Source organism: Podarcis pityusensis (genome assembly GCF_964106645.2).
Source record: "Podarcis pityusensis genome assembly, chromosome: 14".
NCBI lineage: Eukaryota > Metazoa > Chordata > Lepidosauria > Squamata > Lacertidae > Podarcis > Podarcis pityusensis.
This window is the reverse complement of record NC_138039.1, coordinates 43,734,987-43,749,069: the sequence shown is the minus strand read 5'-3', so window position 1 is coordinate 43,749,069 and position 14,083 is coordinate 43,734,987. Positions and strand designations below refer to the sequence as shown.

Below are 14,083 nucleotides of genomic sequence, written 5' to 3'. Positions count from 1 at the left end.
TACAGCTGAACACGATGACATGTATAGGAAACTGGAACTGTCCAAATAGCATCTGGTCCTATTTGAAATTTACGTAGAGATTTGAGGAGTTGTCAGAATTCCTCAGATTACTGGAATTCTAAACAATGTAGGTTCATATGTTTTCCTTCAGTGGTCAGGATTACTAAGACACATTCAAGGGTTACACTTCAGAACAGAAAACAGTCATAATTTTAAAGACACTCTACATAAAGAACTCTACATTTCAAAGTTGCTTCTTTGTCCACTTTTTACATGCCTAAAATGACTATATAATTATTCTCAGTTTAGTAGCTGAGGATAAAGAACTGAAATAGAAAGTTAGTAATGCACACTTCCCAGACTAGAGAGATAACTGGAACATTTTGCTAAAGGAGACACACTGTGATAAAAGATGAAATAAGTTTAGAAAAATATAGCAGGAGGAGTCAAACAGCTAAGCAGTAGTGACGGTAAATAAAATACACACAGTTGCCAACAGTGAAATCTGTAAATATATTCCATGTTTGTTTTCATGCCCAGCATGATTTGAATTTAGAATTCATTCTTGATTCAGTTGTAAGATGGTCTTATCTTTGCTTACACATTTGTAAGCCTTGCCACCTATGCCCCACCCCCACATTTCCCAGGAACCTAAACTGTGCAGATGTATTTTCCTAGGCTATCTCATGTAATTTCCCAAATTTAAGACATCTGCTACACATACCTCTGCCAGTTTGTACGGCAATACAAGCTTCTCCCCCACAGTCACTGTCTTCCTTGTAACTAGTGCTTCAAATAACATTTCTTCTTTTACCTAAGGAGGGGGAAAAAAATCACTATTAATCATAATTTTACAAACATATAAAGGTTAACACTTGGAGAAGAACTAGACTGTGTGCCTCAAGTACCAGTGTTAGTCAAATTATAAGCCTGACATTAAAACACAAAATAAACTCTATATTACATCCTGTTTCCTAATTTCTATATTATTCTCTTTTGCACTAGTATGCTTACTTTCAATTGCTAAAGCTATACAAAACCCCATAGCTCTCTAGTGTGATCAAATATTTCCATTACCCCTAGGCCCATGAAAGGTTCCTACTTCATAGCAAAGGGCAGTCCATGCTACTCATGAAACAGGACCTGCATTTGGCCAGGGACTACAGATTCAGGCAGTCTGAAATCTTTCTTTTGAACATAGGATTTTCCTTAAGGTAGTTAAAAAAGACTTCCTTTTCCTGTTGTTAAGTTTTATATACACTTATTCTCCTAGTATTTATTAATCATTTATACAGTATTTAATATACAAAGTACTTTACAGTTCTATTCATTTTCACAATAACCTATGAGGTAGATCACTATTGTTTTGCGAATAGGTAAACATTGATTTTAACTGATGTCTCATCTAAAACTCATCTGAGTGAGCCCACTCTGACCCCCAAATAATTGATTGGCCTAAAAATGACAGTTTTGCAATAGGTTCAAAGCAGACAGGAGAAAGTACATATTTGCACAATCAGTGCTTTTTTTCTAAAAAAAATGTTTAGGGGTATGCGTCCCCCCAGAAAAAAACACTGTGCACAATACATAACTATAGACCTCATTGCAAGTTGTGGTGACAGCCACCAACTCACATGTTGTTGTTGTTGTTAAAGTATAAATAAAGACTATAGAAAACAGCTACTATAATGAATGACTATAGATAGATCTCAATGGAACCGTTATATGGAACCGTTATATGGAGAGCCTCTGCTTAAAAGAAGTTGTCAATGAACAACAAGGAATGGCCATCAACTTCATGTCTTGCTTGCAAGCTGGCTGGCCATTGTTGGAAACTATATTTGACCAGGTCAGCCACTCCCAACCTAGCCCCCTTCATATGTTGTTGGACTACAGGTGCCATCATCCCAGAACACAGCCCATGCAGATGTTGGGATTTGGAGTCCAACTGATGTGTAGGGCACCTAGTTAGGAAGGGCTGTGTAATGTGTATGGGTTGCTCGTGCGTAAGTTGCCGCCTCTCCAGGCTTTGTTGCCTTGCTAAACCTTTCAGTCTGGGCAGCCCTTCACTTTGTGGCTGCCTCAATCGCTAGCAGAATCCGTCAGTGGGCGTTTCTTAAATCTTTTCCAACATAAAAGTTGTTTGACACCCAGTCTCCTCCTACTCTCTCTGCGCGGAAGTCTTCTGCGCAGGGTGGGCATGGGTAGCGGGGGAACCGTGCTCTCCCCGCTGGTGTCCGGTGAAGAGTCCTGGAGCCCTCTCGCCAATTCCCCCATCAGCCCCTCTTTATCCCTGGTGTTGCGCTGATTTGCTTCCCCATCTGCGGAGCTGCCTCTCTCCCTGCTGGGCCCTTCTCCAGCATCATTTGAGAGCCTTCCCTCCGCTTCTAGCTCCGATGTCAGTTCCCTGACAGGCTGGATTTAGATTACCTTTAGTTCAATGAAAGTTTTGGTGAGAAACAACATCATAAACTAGTGTGAAGTGTCAGTTTAAAGGACATGAGGTCCAATATTCTTGATGCATAAGTTGCCTTCTTCTGCCTGCCTACACACACACACACACACACACACACACACACACACACAAATAAAGCTCTTTCATACAAGGCTATTCTGCTTCTAGTGTGCTCTGCACGCTACAAGTATCTGGAAGTTCTGCAGAACAGGGAACACAGTCTACTACTTTCCTGTAAAATGAAATACAGTGGTACCTCAGGTTACATACGCTTCAGGTTACAGACTCCGCTAACCCAGAAATAGTGCTTCAGGCTAAGAACTTTGCTTCAGGGTGAGAACAGAGATCGTGCTCTGGCGGCGCAGTGGCAGCAGGAGGCCCCATTAGCTAAAGTGGTGCTTCAGGTTAAGAACAGTTTCAGGTTAAGAACAGACCTCCGGAACGAATTAAGCACTTAACCGGAGGTACCACTATAATAAGCTCCATGACTTTAGAAGTGCCTTGTCTCAATCGAGTCCAGAGAAGGAAACAAAGGAGATATGCTTTCAATACAGAGGGTTCAGTGTTCCACAGGTAGCTCATGGTTTTCCATACAGTGACTCCTATGTAAAACTCTGCCTAATGATTACATCCAGGCCTCCTGATGTGAAGCAAAAAAGCAAGGCAGATGGAGAAAATGACAGTGCCATAAGCAAGGCAAAATGACAGCTCTAAGCACAGAAGGATCCCTAACACTATAAAAGCTATTGACACACAAAAGGAATGCATACTAAAGGTCTGAAGCAGAAATGGTTATGTGGGGTTGTATTACTTGGAGAGGTTAAATTCCCGCGTGTGTGTTATGATTCACTGAAAGCATTTCATTCCACTTGGACACAAGTTCACATTCCTCTAACACAGTATCTGTAAAAGACACCATTTATAAACCTTGCCTTCATAACACTTTCAGGCTAGTAAAATAAAATGAAAAATACAGTCTCAGAATAGTTGGCCTTCCACTCATGATCCCAAGTCAGTTCCAACTTCAAAACAAAAACTGGCTCCAGCTCGAAGATATCTTGAACCTTTGACCTTGGATTTCCTTGCAAAAAGGCCAATATGAACACACAGTACTTTAAATGATTGCACATTTCACAGCAAGAATGGTTCTAGCCTGCACAATGAGATTCAGAGTGTACTATATGGATATTGCCCTTTGGGGAAAATATTCTTGATAAATAATCCTATACAGTGCTATCAGTTACATCTATCTTTGTAACCAAAGCCAGTTCATGCATAGCTCATAAATGGAGAGGGATCATAAATTGGTGGTAGAACACTTGCTGTGCAAGCAGAAGACCCAGGTTCAATCATTGGCATCTCCAGTTCAAAGGATCGGGTAGCAGATGAGGAAAAGACCTCTGTCTGACACTATGTAAAACTTCTGCCAACGAGGTGGCAATACCAGGCTAAATGGACAGATAAACTGAACAAGGCACTACCTTACATTCTTATTTTCACTTGTCTAGAATTTTGTTCTAACCAAACCTGTAAAATGCACAAGCACGTTGTGATAACAAAGGGAACAGAGGGTGAGAACACTATATCATCCCCCAAGCCTTTCCAGCACTGTACCACACCCTAGGGAGAGGTACACTGAACACAGGTACAGTGGCCCCCCTCTTTTAATCTCCACGCAGAACTGAACTAATGCCAAAGCTTTCTGCAACTCATAAGCGCTAAGACAACTTTCCAACACGCCTGAAAAGTAAACACTCTGAGCACTCAAATTGTGAGATTTCTTCACAACATAGTTCTCCCCATCAGATGTGTGAAATATTTTACTAGTAAATAACATTCCAGTTGCTTATATATTCTGTTTTAGAGAACAGATGAAACATGGAAACCAAGACTCAATGTGATGACATGTGGATGAAATCTCAGGTCTGTATAAGAGGCGCATGATTGCCAACATTTGCTATTGCAAGGAATAAATTAAACCAGTCTGGCAGCATTCAGTTCCTTTGCTGAACAAGACTCAGTTATTTTTAAACAACAATTTGACGGATGTACCCATTGCAATCTCGGCTTTCCAAATTAAAGCACTTTAAACCTTTGCCAGCCCAAATAACGGCTCTCAACACTTATCTGAAGTATTCATATGTTGTGTTTTCTCACAGTATATGAAAGGCTTGCAATTCTTAAAGTGGCCATGTAGAAAGAAGCAATGTGTCACCCTTCTCCACACCCTGCCAATTTAGGAAAGAACCACAAACTGATTTGTCCACAGTTATTTGAGAAATGCCACACACAGTGAAGTATGAATGAAACTCAAGTACATGGCTGCATTCAACATTAAATATTAGCGGTGGAGTAGATATGCAGCAGAATGAGCTGAAAGAACAAATTTTACTTCTTTTTTGTTTACTTACTTACCTCAACCAAAGAAACGTGTATAGAGAGCTCTTCCCCTGCCGTCTGCCTCATTGTGGTCAAGAATGTTAACCCCCCCCCCCTTCACACTCACCCTCTGCTAGAAGGGAATAATGTACACAACAGCCACAATGGTGTACAGAGGGCTGTGACCAAACCACCCTCCATAGCAGCTCATCTCCCAGTTTGTTTGATGCAGTGCCTGGAGGCATGGCTTCTGAGAGAGAAAACAGCAGGACAATATTCCTGCCCACCCTCCATAGCCATTTCTAGGCAATATAGTAACTTGGGTTTTAAAATAACTGCTTCTTCTCCTTGGAGGCAAGGTGGAAATCTACCAGCAGTGAAATTTATGACTAGCTAAGCAGAGAAGATGGACTAAAGCATTTCAGTCACTGGAAACATATTGATATTATTGTGGGTGACTGAAGAAAGATTGGACCATGCCTTGGGGTGGGGTAGGGTTCAAAACCTTGGCAGGGCTATAGCCCACTTTGTCCATAAGAAGGCTGCCCAGATGTGTTGAAGAGGGATGACTCCTTTCTCCCTGGTTTTCCACTGCAAGCATAAATTGGATATAAAGGGACACCACAAGGGCAGACAAAGCTCATGGGTGTCCTGTAAAACAGGCTTAGGTAAAGGTTTTAGGTTGTATCCAATGGTAAAGGTAAAGGTAAAGGGACCCCTGACCATTAGGTCCAGTCGTGACCGACTCTGGAGTTGCAGCGCTTATCTCGCTTTATTGGTCAAGGGAGCCGGCGTACAGCTTCCGGGTCATGTGGCCAGCATGACTAAGCCACTTCTGGCGAACCAGAGCAGTGCACGGAAACGCCGCTTACCTTCCTGCCGGAGCAGTACATATTTATTTACTTGCACTTGACATGCTTTCAAACTGCTAGGTTGGCAGGAGCAGGGACCGAGCAATGGGAGTTCCCCCTGTCGCGGGGATTCGAACCGCCGACCTTCTGATCGGCAAGTCCTAGGCTCTGTGGTTTAACCCACAGCGCCACCCGCGTCCCAGTATCCAATGGTAGTCATACTTAAAATAGGTCAATTGTCAGGGGCTGGCTGGACAACAAGGAGGTGCCAGTCAGGGAACCCCCAAGGCAAATCCCAGAGGAGGAAGGTCCAGAGCCCAGGGATTGGTGGTGGGAACCCGATGAGAGATCAGAGGGAGAAGCTTGGGGGGAGGTGCTGGATACTGAAGGCAGTTTAGTGAGGAGGAGGAACCTGTAACAGGGAGAAGTTTAGACTTTGAGACAAAAGCAGAGGAGGGGGGTCAAGAGGCTGCTCCTGAGAGTCTTCCCTCTCCTGCTGTGACAAGCTCCCCATGGTCTCCAAGAACACACAGGATAATGAGGAGAGTGGAACAGAGGTCAGAGATGGGCAGACAGAGTTTGAGACTGCTTGGGAAACATTCGGGAGAGGAAGAGCCTTAGGAGTGGAAGGCAGGGAGTTCAGTCCCGGCAACTGCTCCGCAGGGGCAAGACCTACTGGGAAGTGTTGCTGAGTTGTATGCCGTTTCCTTGAATAAAGCACTGACAACTGCCTCTGCTTCTTCGTGCTGACCTACATCGGACTTCAGCCCTGACATCAACTGAAATTAATATACACAGCTAACTTAGGGCCATTAATTTCAGTGTAGAACTTAGTTACATACAGCTCTCCTGGTCTCTGTAAGGGAAAATACCATTGAGGGGGAATGTCTGACTTCCAGAGATTAAGTATTTCAGAATTATACATGTGATGCATCGTAGCTATTTTGAACTTCCTACTGGAGCCAAGAACTAGCCAGATGCATAATACAGTGGTACCCCGGGTTACAGACACTTCAGGTTACAGACTCCACTCACCCAGAAATAGTACCTTGGGTTAAGAACTGTACCTCAGGATGAGAACAGAAATCTCACGCCGCCAGCTGCGGGAGGCCCCATTAGCTAAAGTGTTACCTCAGGTTAAGAACGGTTTCAGGTTAAAAACGGACCTCCGGAACGAATTAAGTACGTAACCAGAGATACCAGGAGAAACCATAATATATACCCTACCAGGATTGTAATCAGGATCTGCACGCATAGAACTACAATACACATTCCGTTTCTGTGTATGATCCTGAATTCTACAGCCCAATTCTATTCAGGTTAGTCAGAAGAAAATCCCATTTTTGGTAAACTGGACTAAATTCCAAGTAAGTGTATGCTTACTTAGCATCCTTAGCTTTAAAGTAAGCAATCTTGTTTGATATCTTTGGCTTGTTTAGAGAGGCTCAAACAAATCTGTGGGTTTCTTAGCAGACATAATTTTGCAAGTGAAAAGGGCTGCATTACCAAAATGTTTTGGATTATATTGAATAAATTATGTTGAATAAAAGCTATTCTTAGTAGCAAACCAATATGTTTTGTTACAGCAACCAACTACTACGCATGCTTGATCAGGATTTAAATTCTGCCTTTCATCTTGAACTATGGGTTTCCAAGAAAACTCACAATTAAAAGTATAATTATACAAATGAATGCATAAAAGCAATGCTGATAAAAATCAACAATAAAAATTAATGCAGCAAGAGAAGAAACTCAGCACAGACCAGAGGCAAGGCTAGATAATAACAAAAAAAAAAGTCTTAAAAGCACATTGGACGACCATGGGGAAGATTGTACCATAGTCTGGATGCTTTAACTGCAAAGGCCTATACTCTTGTCCCCACCCAATCATGCCTCTAAAGGAGATGGAATGAGAAACTGGTTTTCAGATGCTGAATGCAACAGGAAGTCAGATTTATAAAGGAATACAAATTTCAAAACAGGAAATATGACTTACATTGATTATTTAAAGCTCCCTTTTTCTCGGAAATTTTAAATATTTAAAATCTGCACTCCTACATTCTGTCGAAAAAGTGAAGTACCCTATTTGTTTCTGGACATGAACACAGTTGTAGATCTGAGATATCTACCACAAGTCAAGTAGCAATGAAGTGCTGTGGCCAGTTATACTTTAAAGACTAGTAAAAGAATACTGATACCTATAAATGTCAAAATAGCTCAGAAGGAAGAGCAGAGATCATGCAGCCAGACTCATACAAAAGGCTGGTTGGAAGCCAAGACAGAATGAAGATTACTTATCCAGAACTGACAATGCTGTTTCAGACAAAGCAGATGAATTGCAGCAAATGGAGAGCTAATCTCAGGCCAAGAGCTAAGAATAATTATCTCTTCTGTTTCAAAGACCTTCATGCTGGAAGTCAAGTGTCATTAACTTCTTGGTACAACCGAAGAGCCCAATGCTCACCAGAAAGAGTAGTGGTGCCCTGCCTATTAAGCTTCCTAACTGAAGAGGCTCACCTGGTACCCACTTTATTGGTGTTTATCTGGCACCAAAACAATTTATTTTCACTGGCTTTTAAAGTTTTGAGTCCTAAAACTGCTTTGTATCTTGACATGAACTACTCTGGGAACAATTTGGTTAAAGGATGGTATATATGTGTGCAAAATAAAATCAAACTACCAGCAAGGAGAAACAAGAGTGTTATGTGAGTAATGGCAAGTGGCACAGATACCTCTAAAAGGAAATAAGACAAAATCATAGAGGGTAGAACTATTGAGAGCTATTAGCTATGGATAGTCATGCTATGTATTTTAATTTCTGCAAACTGCCCTAGAATGTATTCTGGTGAAGGGTGGTTTGTTTTTTTAAAATGAATGAATGAATGAATGAATGAATGTATAAATCTGTATAGAACCTCAAGGCTCCAAGACAACAAATTATGTATGCTAGATAGTTCCTGTGAGACAAAATGTAGGACAGTTGTTACATTCATGCCATAGCCCTGTAAACTTGTTTTTGAGAAACCAATGCTGAGTCTTCGTAATCACAACATTCTTTTCTAAGAGTTCACAGACTGACTGCTTAATTATCTGTTCTAGGACCATTCCTGGTATTGATGTCAAGCTGACCAGTTGGTAGTTACCTGGGTCTTCCTTCCCCCCACTTTTGAAGATGGGGACAACATTTGTCTGCCTCCACTCAGCAAGGACCTCACCTATTCTCCCAAAATTCTCAAAGATTACAGACAGAAGCTCTGAGATTACATCTGTAAACTCCTTTACATCTGTAAACTTCTTGGGTGCAGCTCATCAGGCCCTGGAGATTTGAATTCATTTAAAATAGTTAAGTGTTCCCTTACCACCTCTTTTCCTATCTTGGGCTTCAGTTCCTTCCCTGCATCGTTTATTCTGTTATCACCAGGTCAGGCACTGCTTTCCTTTTCATTCAAGACAGAGGTAAAGTAGGTGTTGAGCAGTTCCACCTCCTCTGTCCCCCAAGAGTATTCCTCTGTCTTCTCCAAGCAAAGGACCTACTACTTGCTTGTTCTTCCTCTTGCTTTGAACATAGTTGAAGAAACCTTTCTTATTATTTTTAACCTCTCTTGCAAGCCTGAGCTCATTCTGAGTTTTGGCCCACCTGACCTGCACTGATTTTATTCTACTCTACTTGTTTGAAAAAGAAACATGGGGAAAAGTACATATCTGATGCACTTTTAGAAAGTACACAATGCTATTTCAGTTGTAACGCTTGCAGAAAACACTCCAGAGATGCTAATGAAACTTACTACAAACCTAACTTATTGTAGATGAGCATTTTGCGAGAAATCAAAATTAAGTCAGTAGGAAGTAAAAACTGCAAGTGATCAAAGTCAAAAACTATTATAAAAGTATGGGAGAACTGCACTAGTCTGCCTTATTTTATGTATGGTGTGGGTTTTTTTCTTTTTTTAAAAGAAAACTTTACATTCATTTAATTGATTTAGTCACAGGTGCCTCTGATGACAACATCAAAGTTATGGCAAGTAGAGTTATAAGCACCTACTTTCTCCCACCATGAAGTGTGATTTAAAATATACATATTAGAAACTCAAATCCACTCCAAAACCGTCCCTTGTCCCCACCCCTCAGATAAGGAGCAGGTAACTAGAGACAAGGTCATCAGAGTGCGGCAGTAGCAACATGACAGTGGAACTTCCTTTTCATATAGCTGGATGGTGGTGATGATAGTGCTGCTATTGCAACCCACCTTAGATCAGGCTGTGACCTGGCAGTGGGTCCTGACCCACCAGTTGAAGACCAATGAACCAAACTACCAAAACAAATAGTTTCACTATCAATAATATATTTTTAAGAGGCTGAGTTTCTCCCCAGCCCCACCTCCAAAAATACCCAAGTTGAAAGAAATGGAAGAACTGGGTCAATCATGTCAAAGTTTCATGGCTTACCTCTAGCAGCTCTGAGACAATAGGAAGGACTTCGGGATTACAGATATCTATGGAATCATCTCGGTAGGTTTTCTTCTTGTAACAGATGTTACCCAAGTGCAGTATTGCAGACAAAATGGAAAAAATCCTATGGGCATAAAACAACACATTTTCTCTTTCTTTTTCTTCACAGTAAATGCAAGTTTACCAATATTTCACTACATATTGGGCTCTGTGACTTTGTATGCCAGACTTTATTAAGCTGTATTTCAATATACTGGCATATTGTCACATATAATGTGTTGCATTTATCAGCTATTGGGCAAATATATTCAGTACTACGCCTAATAATACAATGCCACAGCTTTTCCTGTTTTACTAGGATCTGTTAGATATTATATTAAGATTACTTATAAAGGGACAAGCTGATATACTGTATAAGATTTTATTGGTTTACCAAAGTACAGGCCTTGTCTCTTTTTTCAGGTTGTACAGTGGTACCTCGGGTTACAAACAATTCGGGTTACAAACAATTCGGGTTACAGACTCCGCGAACCCGGAAGTAGTACCTCGGTTTAAGAACTTTGCCCCAGGATGAGAACAGAAATTGGGTGCCAGTGGCACGGCGGCAGCAGGAGGCACCATTAGCGAAGGCATGCCTCAGGTTAAGAACAGTTTTGGCTTAAGAATGGACCTCCGGAACAAATTAAGTTCGTAACCAACGGTACCACTGTAGAGTCTTTCTTACCAATAAGTTACATTTGTTGTGAGACATTAAAGTTGAGTACAGTATAAGGTTGGGGAAGAAGAGTAGGGAGAGGAGGGGTGGGGTGGTGAAACTTATATTATTTTGTATAGTATACGTGTGGGGTTTTGTGTCAGTGTCAACCAGGTATGTTCTCTTTCTATTTGTTTATTACATTTCCTTGGTAGTGAGAGGTATTGATGGGCAGGGTGTGGTTGATTGTCTGTGGTTGGCTGCAGTGGGGCTTGTTTGCATTTGTGAGGGGGGGGGGGAGGCTTGTTAGGTCAGGTAATCCAGATTGATTTTTATGCTGTTGGTGGATTCTTGTTGTCTTGTTGGGCTGTGTATGTGATAAAGGGGAGCCAGACTGGAGTGAAGGTGTCCTCTTCTATTTGTCCCCGTGTCAGTTTCAGTTTATTGGTTGACTTTTCTAGTAAGGCTGATTTCCATACAATTTGATACCATTGGTCCATGTTTACTTCTGACAGGTCTCTCCAGTGTCTGGCTATGAGGCATAAATATTTAAAAAATAAAGGGACAAATGATACGAAAACAAACAAAATGTTATTAAGCAAATCTGTTCTGAATGTTTCTGTGGTCATTTAGCAACCTACTGATTTAGTGACATGTACAATTAACTAATTAGCAAGCAATCTAAGTATAGCTATATAATATGTATTGGGTTCTGTGTTTGGGATTTTTAGCCTACTCAAGCCCAGAGATCCAAAGCAGGCTACAAAAATAAAGTTGTTAATAACCAAAGCAATAGTAATTCATACAGAGTTCTGTTGGAGCTTATTCACACTAACATTTTTAAAACAGTAATGGCACTGGCTGACTTCAATGGCTTTCTGCTCCTAAAAGCCCTGACAGATGCACAGTATTATGACTGCAACTCATTCAAATCATGTAAAAACTTCAGAAAGTGTTAGCTGAGCATCAATCAAAATACACATGCTGCAGAATTCACAACACCAATCCACGACTTAATAATGCACTGTTATAAAGAACATCAACTTACTGCTTGCGAGTCTTGGGAAGGAAGCCCACCATCTCCATAGCTAGCTGCAAACGCTCAAAGTCATGCTTCAGATCTTCCCCTTCAACAGAGAAGCAATCCTATTGAGGCCAAATATGAAGAGCAATTATTAGAAGAGATGGGCACCAAGAAGGAAAGGAAGGAACTACCCATGAAAACACTATGCAAAAGACAGTGGAGAAAAAGCTGCCTGCATCACTCCCCACCACCAAAGGCATCTTCTCCAGAATTAAAAAATGACCTCATTCTTTGGACAGTAAATGTAGCCTAGGCCCTCCATCACTGCAAAATAATCAAGTTCCACTCTACAGAGAGCATGATCTACATTTTAAAATAGAAAGCCAAAGTTGTCTGCTGTCTGCACTCATGGATTATATTTGTGTAAATATGAATAAATTGATTTTTGAGTTCTATAAAATTACTTGACAAATCTGCAGGAAAAATCTTCCATCTGTTCACAAAAACCCAAACATTTTGTTCTGCTTCCAGAACAAGAGTTCATTTTCACTCCCTCTTTGAACAATTATTATTCCCAAATATAGAATTTAATCCCTCAATATTATTTTCCAAATATGGCATAACTTATTGTTTTTATGGTCTCAGCAATTCTGCAGACCTCCACTGAGTCTACAAGAGAGCAGCAAGCAGCTCAAAAGTGATTGCGATCCCTCTCTATGTGACAAGAACACATGTCAGAGTTGATTGCTTAGGGAACAGGTGAAAAAGAGGACCCAGTTCTCTAGGTCCCAGAAGGAAGCTCTTTGAATATGTGAGAGGATATAGAAGTGTATTAGGAAGTGGGAGTCCTAACCAGGAATGGCTGGGACAGTAGGGTACAGATAGGAAAAGGGGTCAAGTGGAAATCTATATAGGGACAGCTTGTAGGTGTGTGGAAACAGCAAATTAAATATTAGCAGAATAGCATCAACATATTGGAGAGTGGATTAGCAGTAATAACAGCATTTACTAACACAGTATTAACCTCTCAAGTATAGCCACTTTAATTTATCAGTGTCTGAAAATTTCTGTGTAGTCTACCATACCAAAAAGTAAAGTTCAACTGCTCAAGATGGGCAAGTATCCCACATCACTCTGCTTAAGTAAGCTATTACCGATGTGTTCATAATCGCTTCAGGCAAGCTATGGGAGAATATTCAAACTATGTTTTCTGCAATAAATCTGTTGACTAGACAAATCTAAATCATTGGTCCTCTACGCTGCTTAGAGATGTCTGTAAATTAAGCGGTACATAAATCATCAAAATAAATAAAAGAGACAGGAAATAAACATTCACATGAAATAAATATTCAAGATTTTTGCTACATTATTGAACCATTTTGTACTTACAGCTTTTTTTCTGAGGGGGAGGAATAAAGCAATAAAACTCATAGAAATTAAGTAAATTTAAAATGCCTAAATTCATTTGTGAACCTTCTTACAATCAAATATAACACTCAAGAATAAATTTGCCTGAATGATATTAAGGGGGAAATAGTAAATCCAAGTTAGAATTGTTAACATGCAATTAGAATAGCCATGCTCTCTGAGGTAAGATTAACATGGAGTGATATCAAGACAAACAAAACCCACAATTTAAATACAATAATCTGACTTCACATAAGAGTAGGGAGACCCTTTCACTTTTTTGGCCACTGTAAACAAACATGGCAGTAAACCTCTTCCTTTCAGATGACACTTTTACTGAACCTTTAACTAGATTGCTTGATTTTTAAAAAAAAACAATCCGTAATTGCCCACGAAATAATCTGGTGTAGGCCATGAAAACGGAAAAGATTACACTAGTTTAATGAATCAATAATCACTATATTTATGCTTTAAAAAACCCAGAATATGCTATATCAAAAATTATCCTGAATAGTTTAATTCAGGCAAAAGCTTCATTGCATACTCTCTCTTCTCTCTCTCTTGCTCGTAGAATATAATTTTATCATGTATATATTATGCTTTTTTGCAGTGTCTCATATACATAATAACATCATCCAACTACTTAACAAAACCCATCAAAACAAAAATTATACACATAAAAAAATGGTATACCACCACAAATAATCTACCAAACCAATGAGGACACAGAAATTGTGTTGCCAGTAATCAAATGGAAATGGTTTTGTATTTGCCCTACAATTTGGTGCAAAGCCAGAGTGAGTGAAATGTCTGTCACCAGTAACC

General features: G+C 40.3%; 1 protein-coding gene across 8 annotated transcripts in view; it reads right to left on the bottom strand.

The window, feature by feature from the left end:
* Positions 1-14,083, bottom strand: part of MYO9A (myosin IXA) — a 137,459-nt gene that overhangs the window by 69,208 nt on the left and 54,168 nt on the right. For all 8 annotated transcript variants that reach the window (XM_080980217.1, XM_080980211.1, XM_080980210.1 and 5 more), the window contains 3 exons: positions 11,876-11,973; positions 10,131-10,257; positions 725-814 (listed from right to left, as the gene is read on the bottom strand). In XM_080980217.1, coding sequence (XP_080836343.1) covers positions 725-814; positions 10,131-10,257; positions 11,876-11,973 — 315 coding nt within the window. The remainder of the gene's footprint in view (positions 1-724; positions 815-10,130; positions 10,258-11,875; positions 11,974-14,083) is intronic.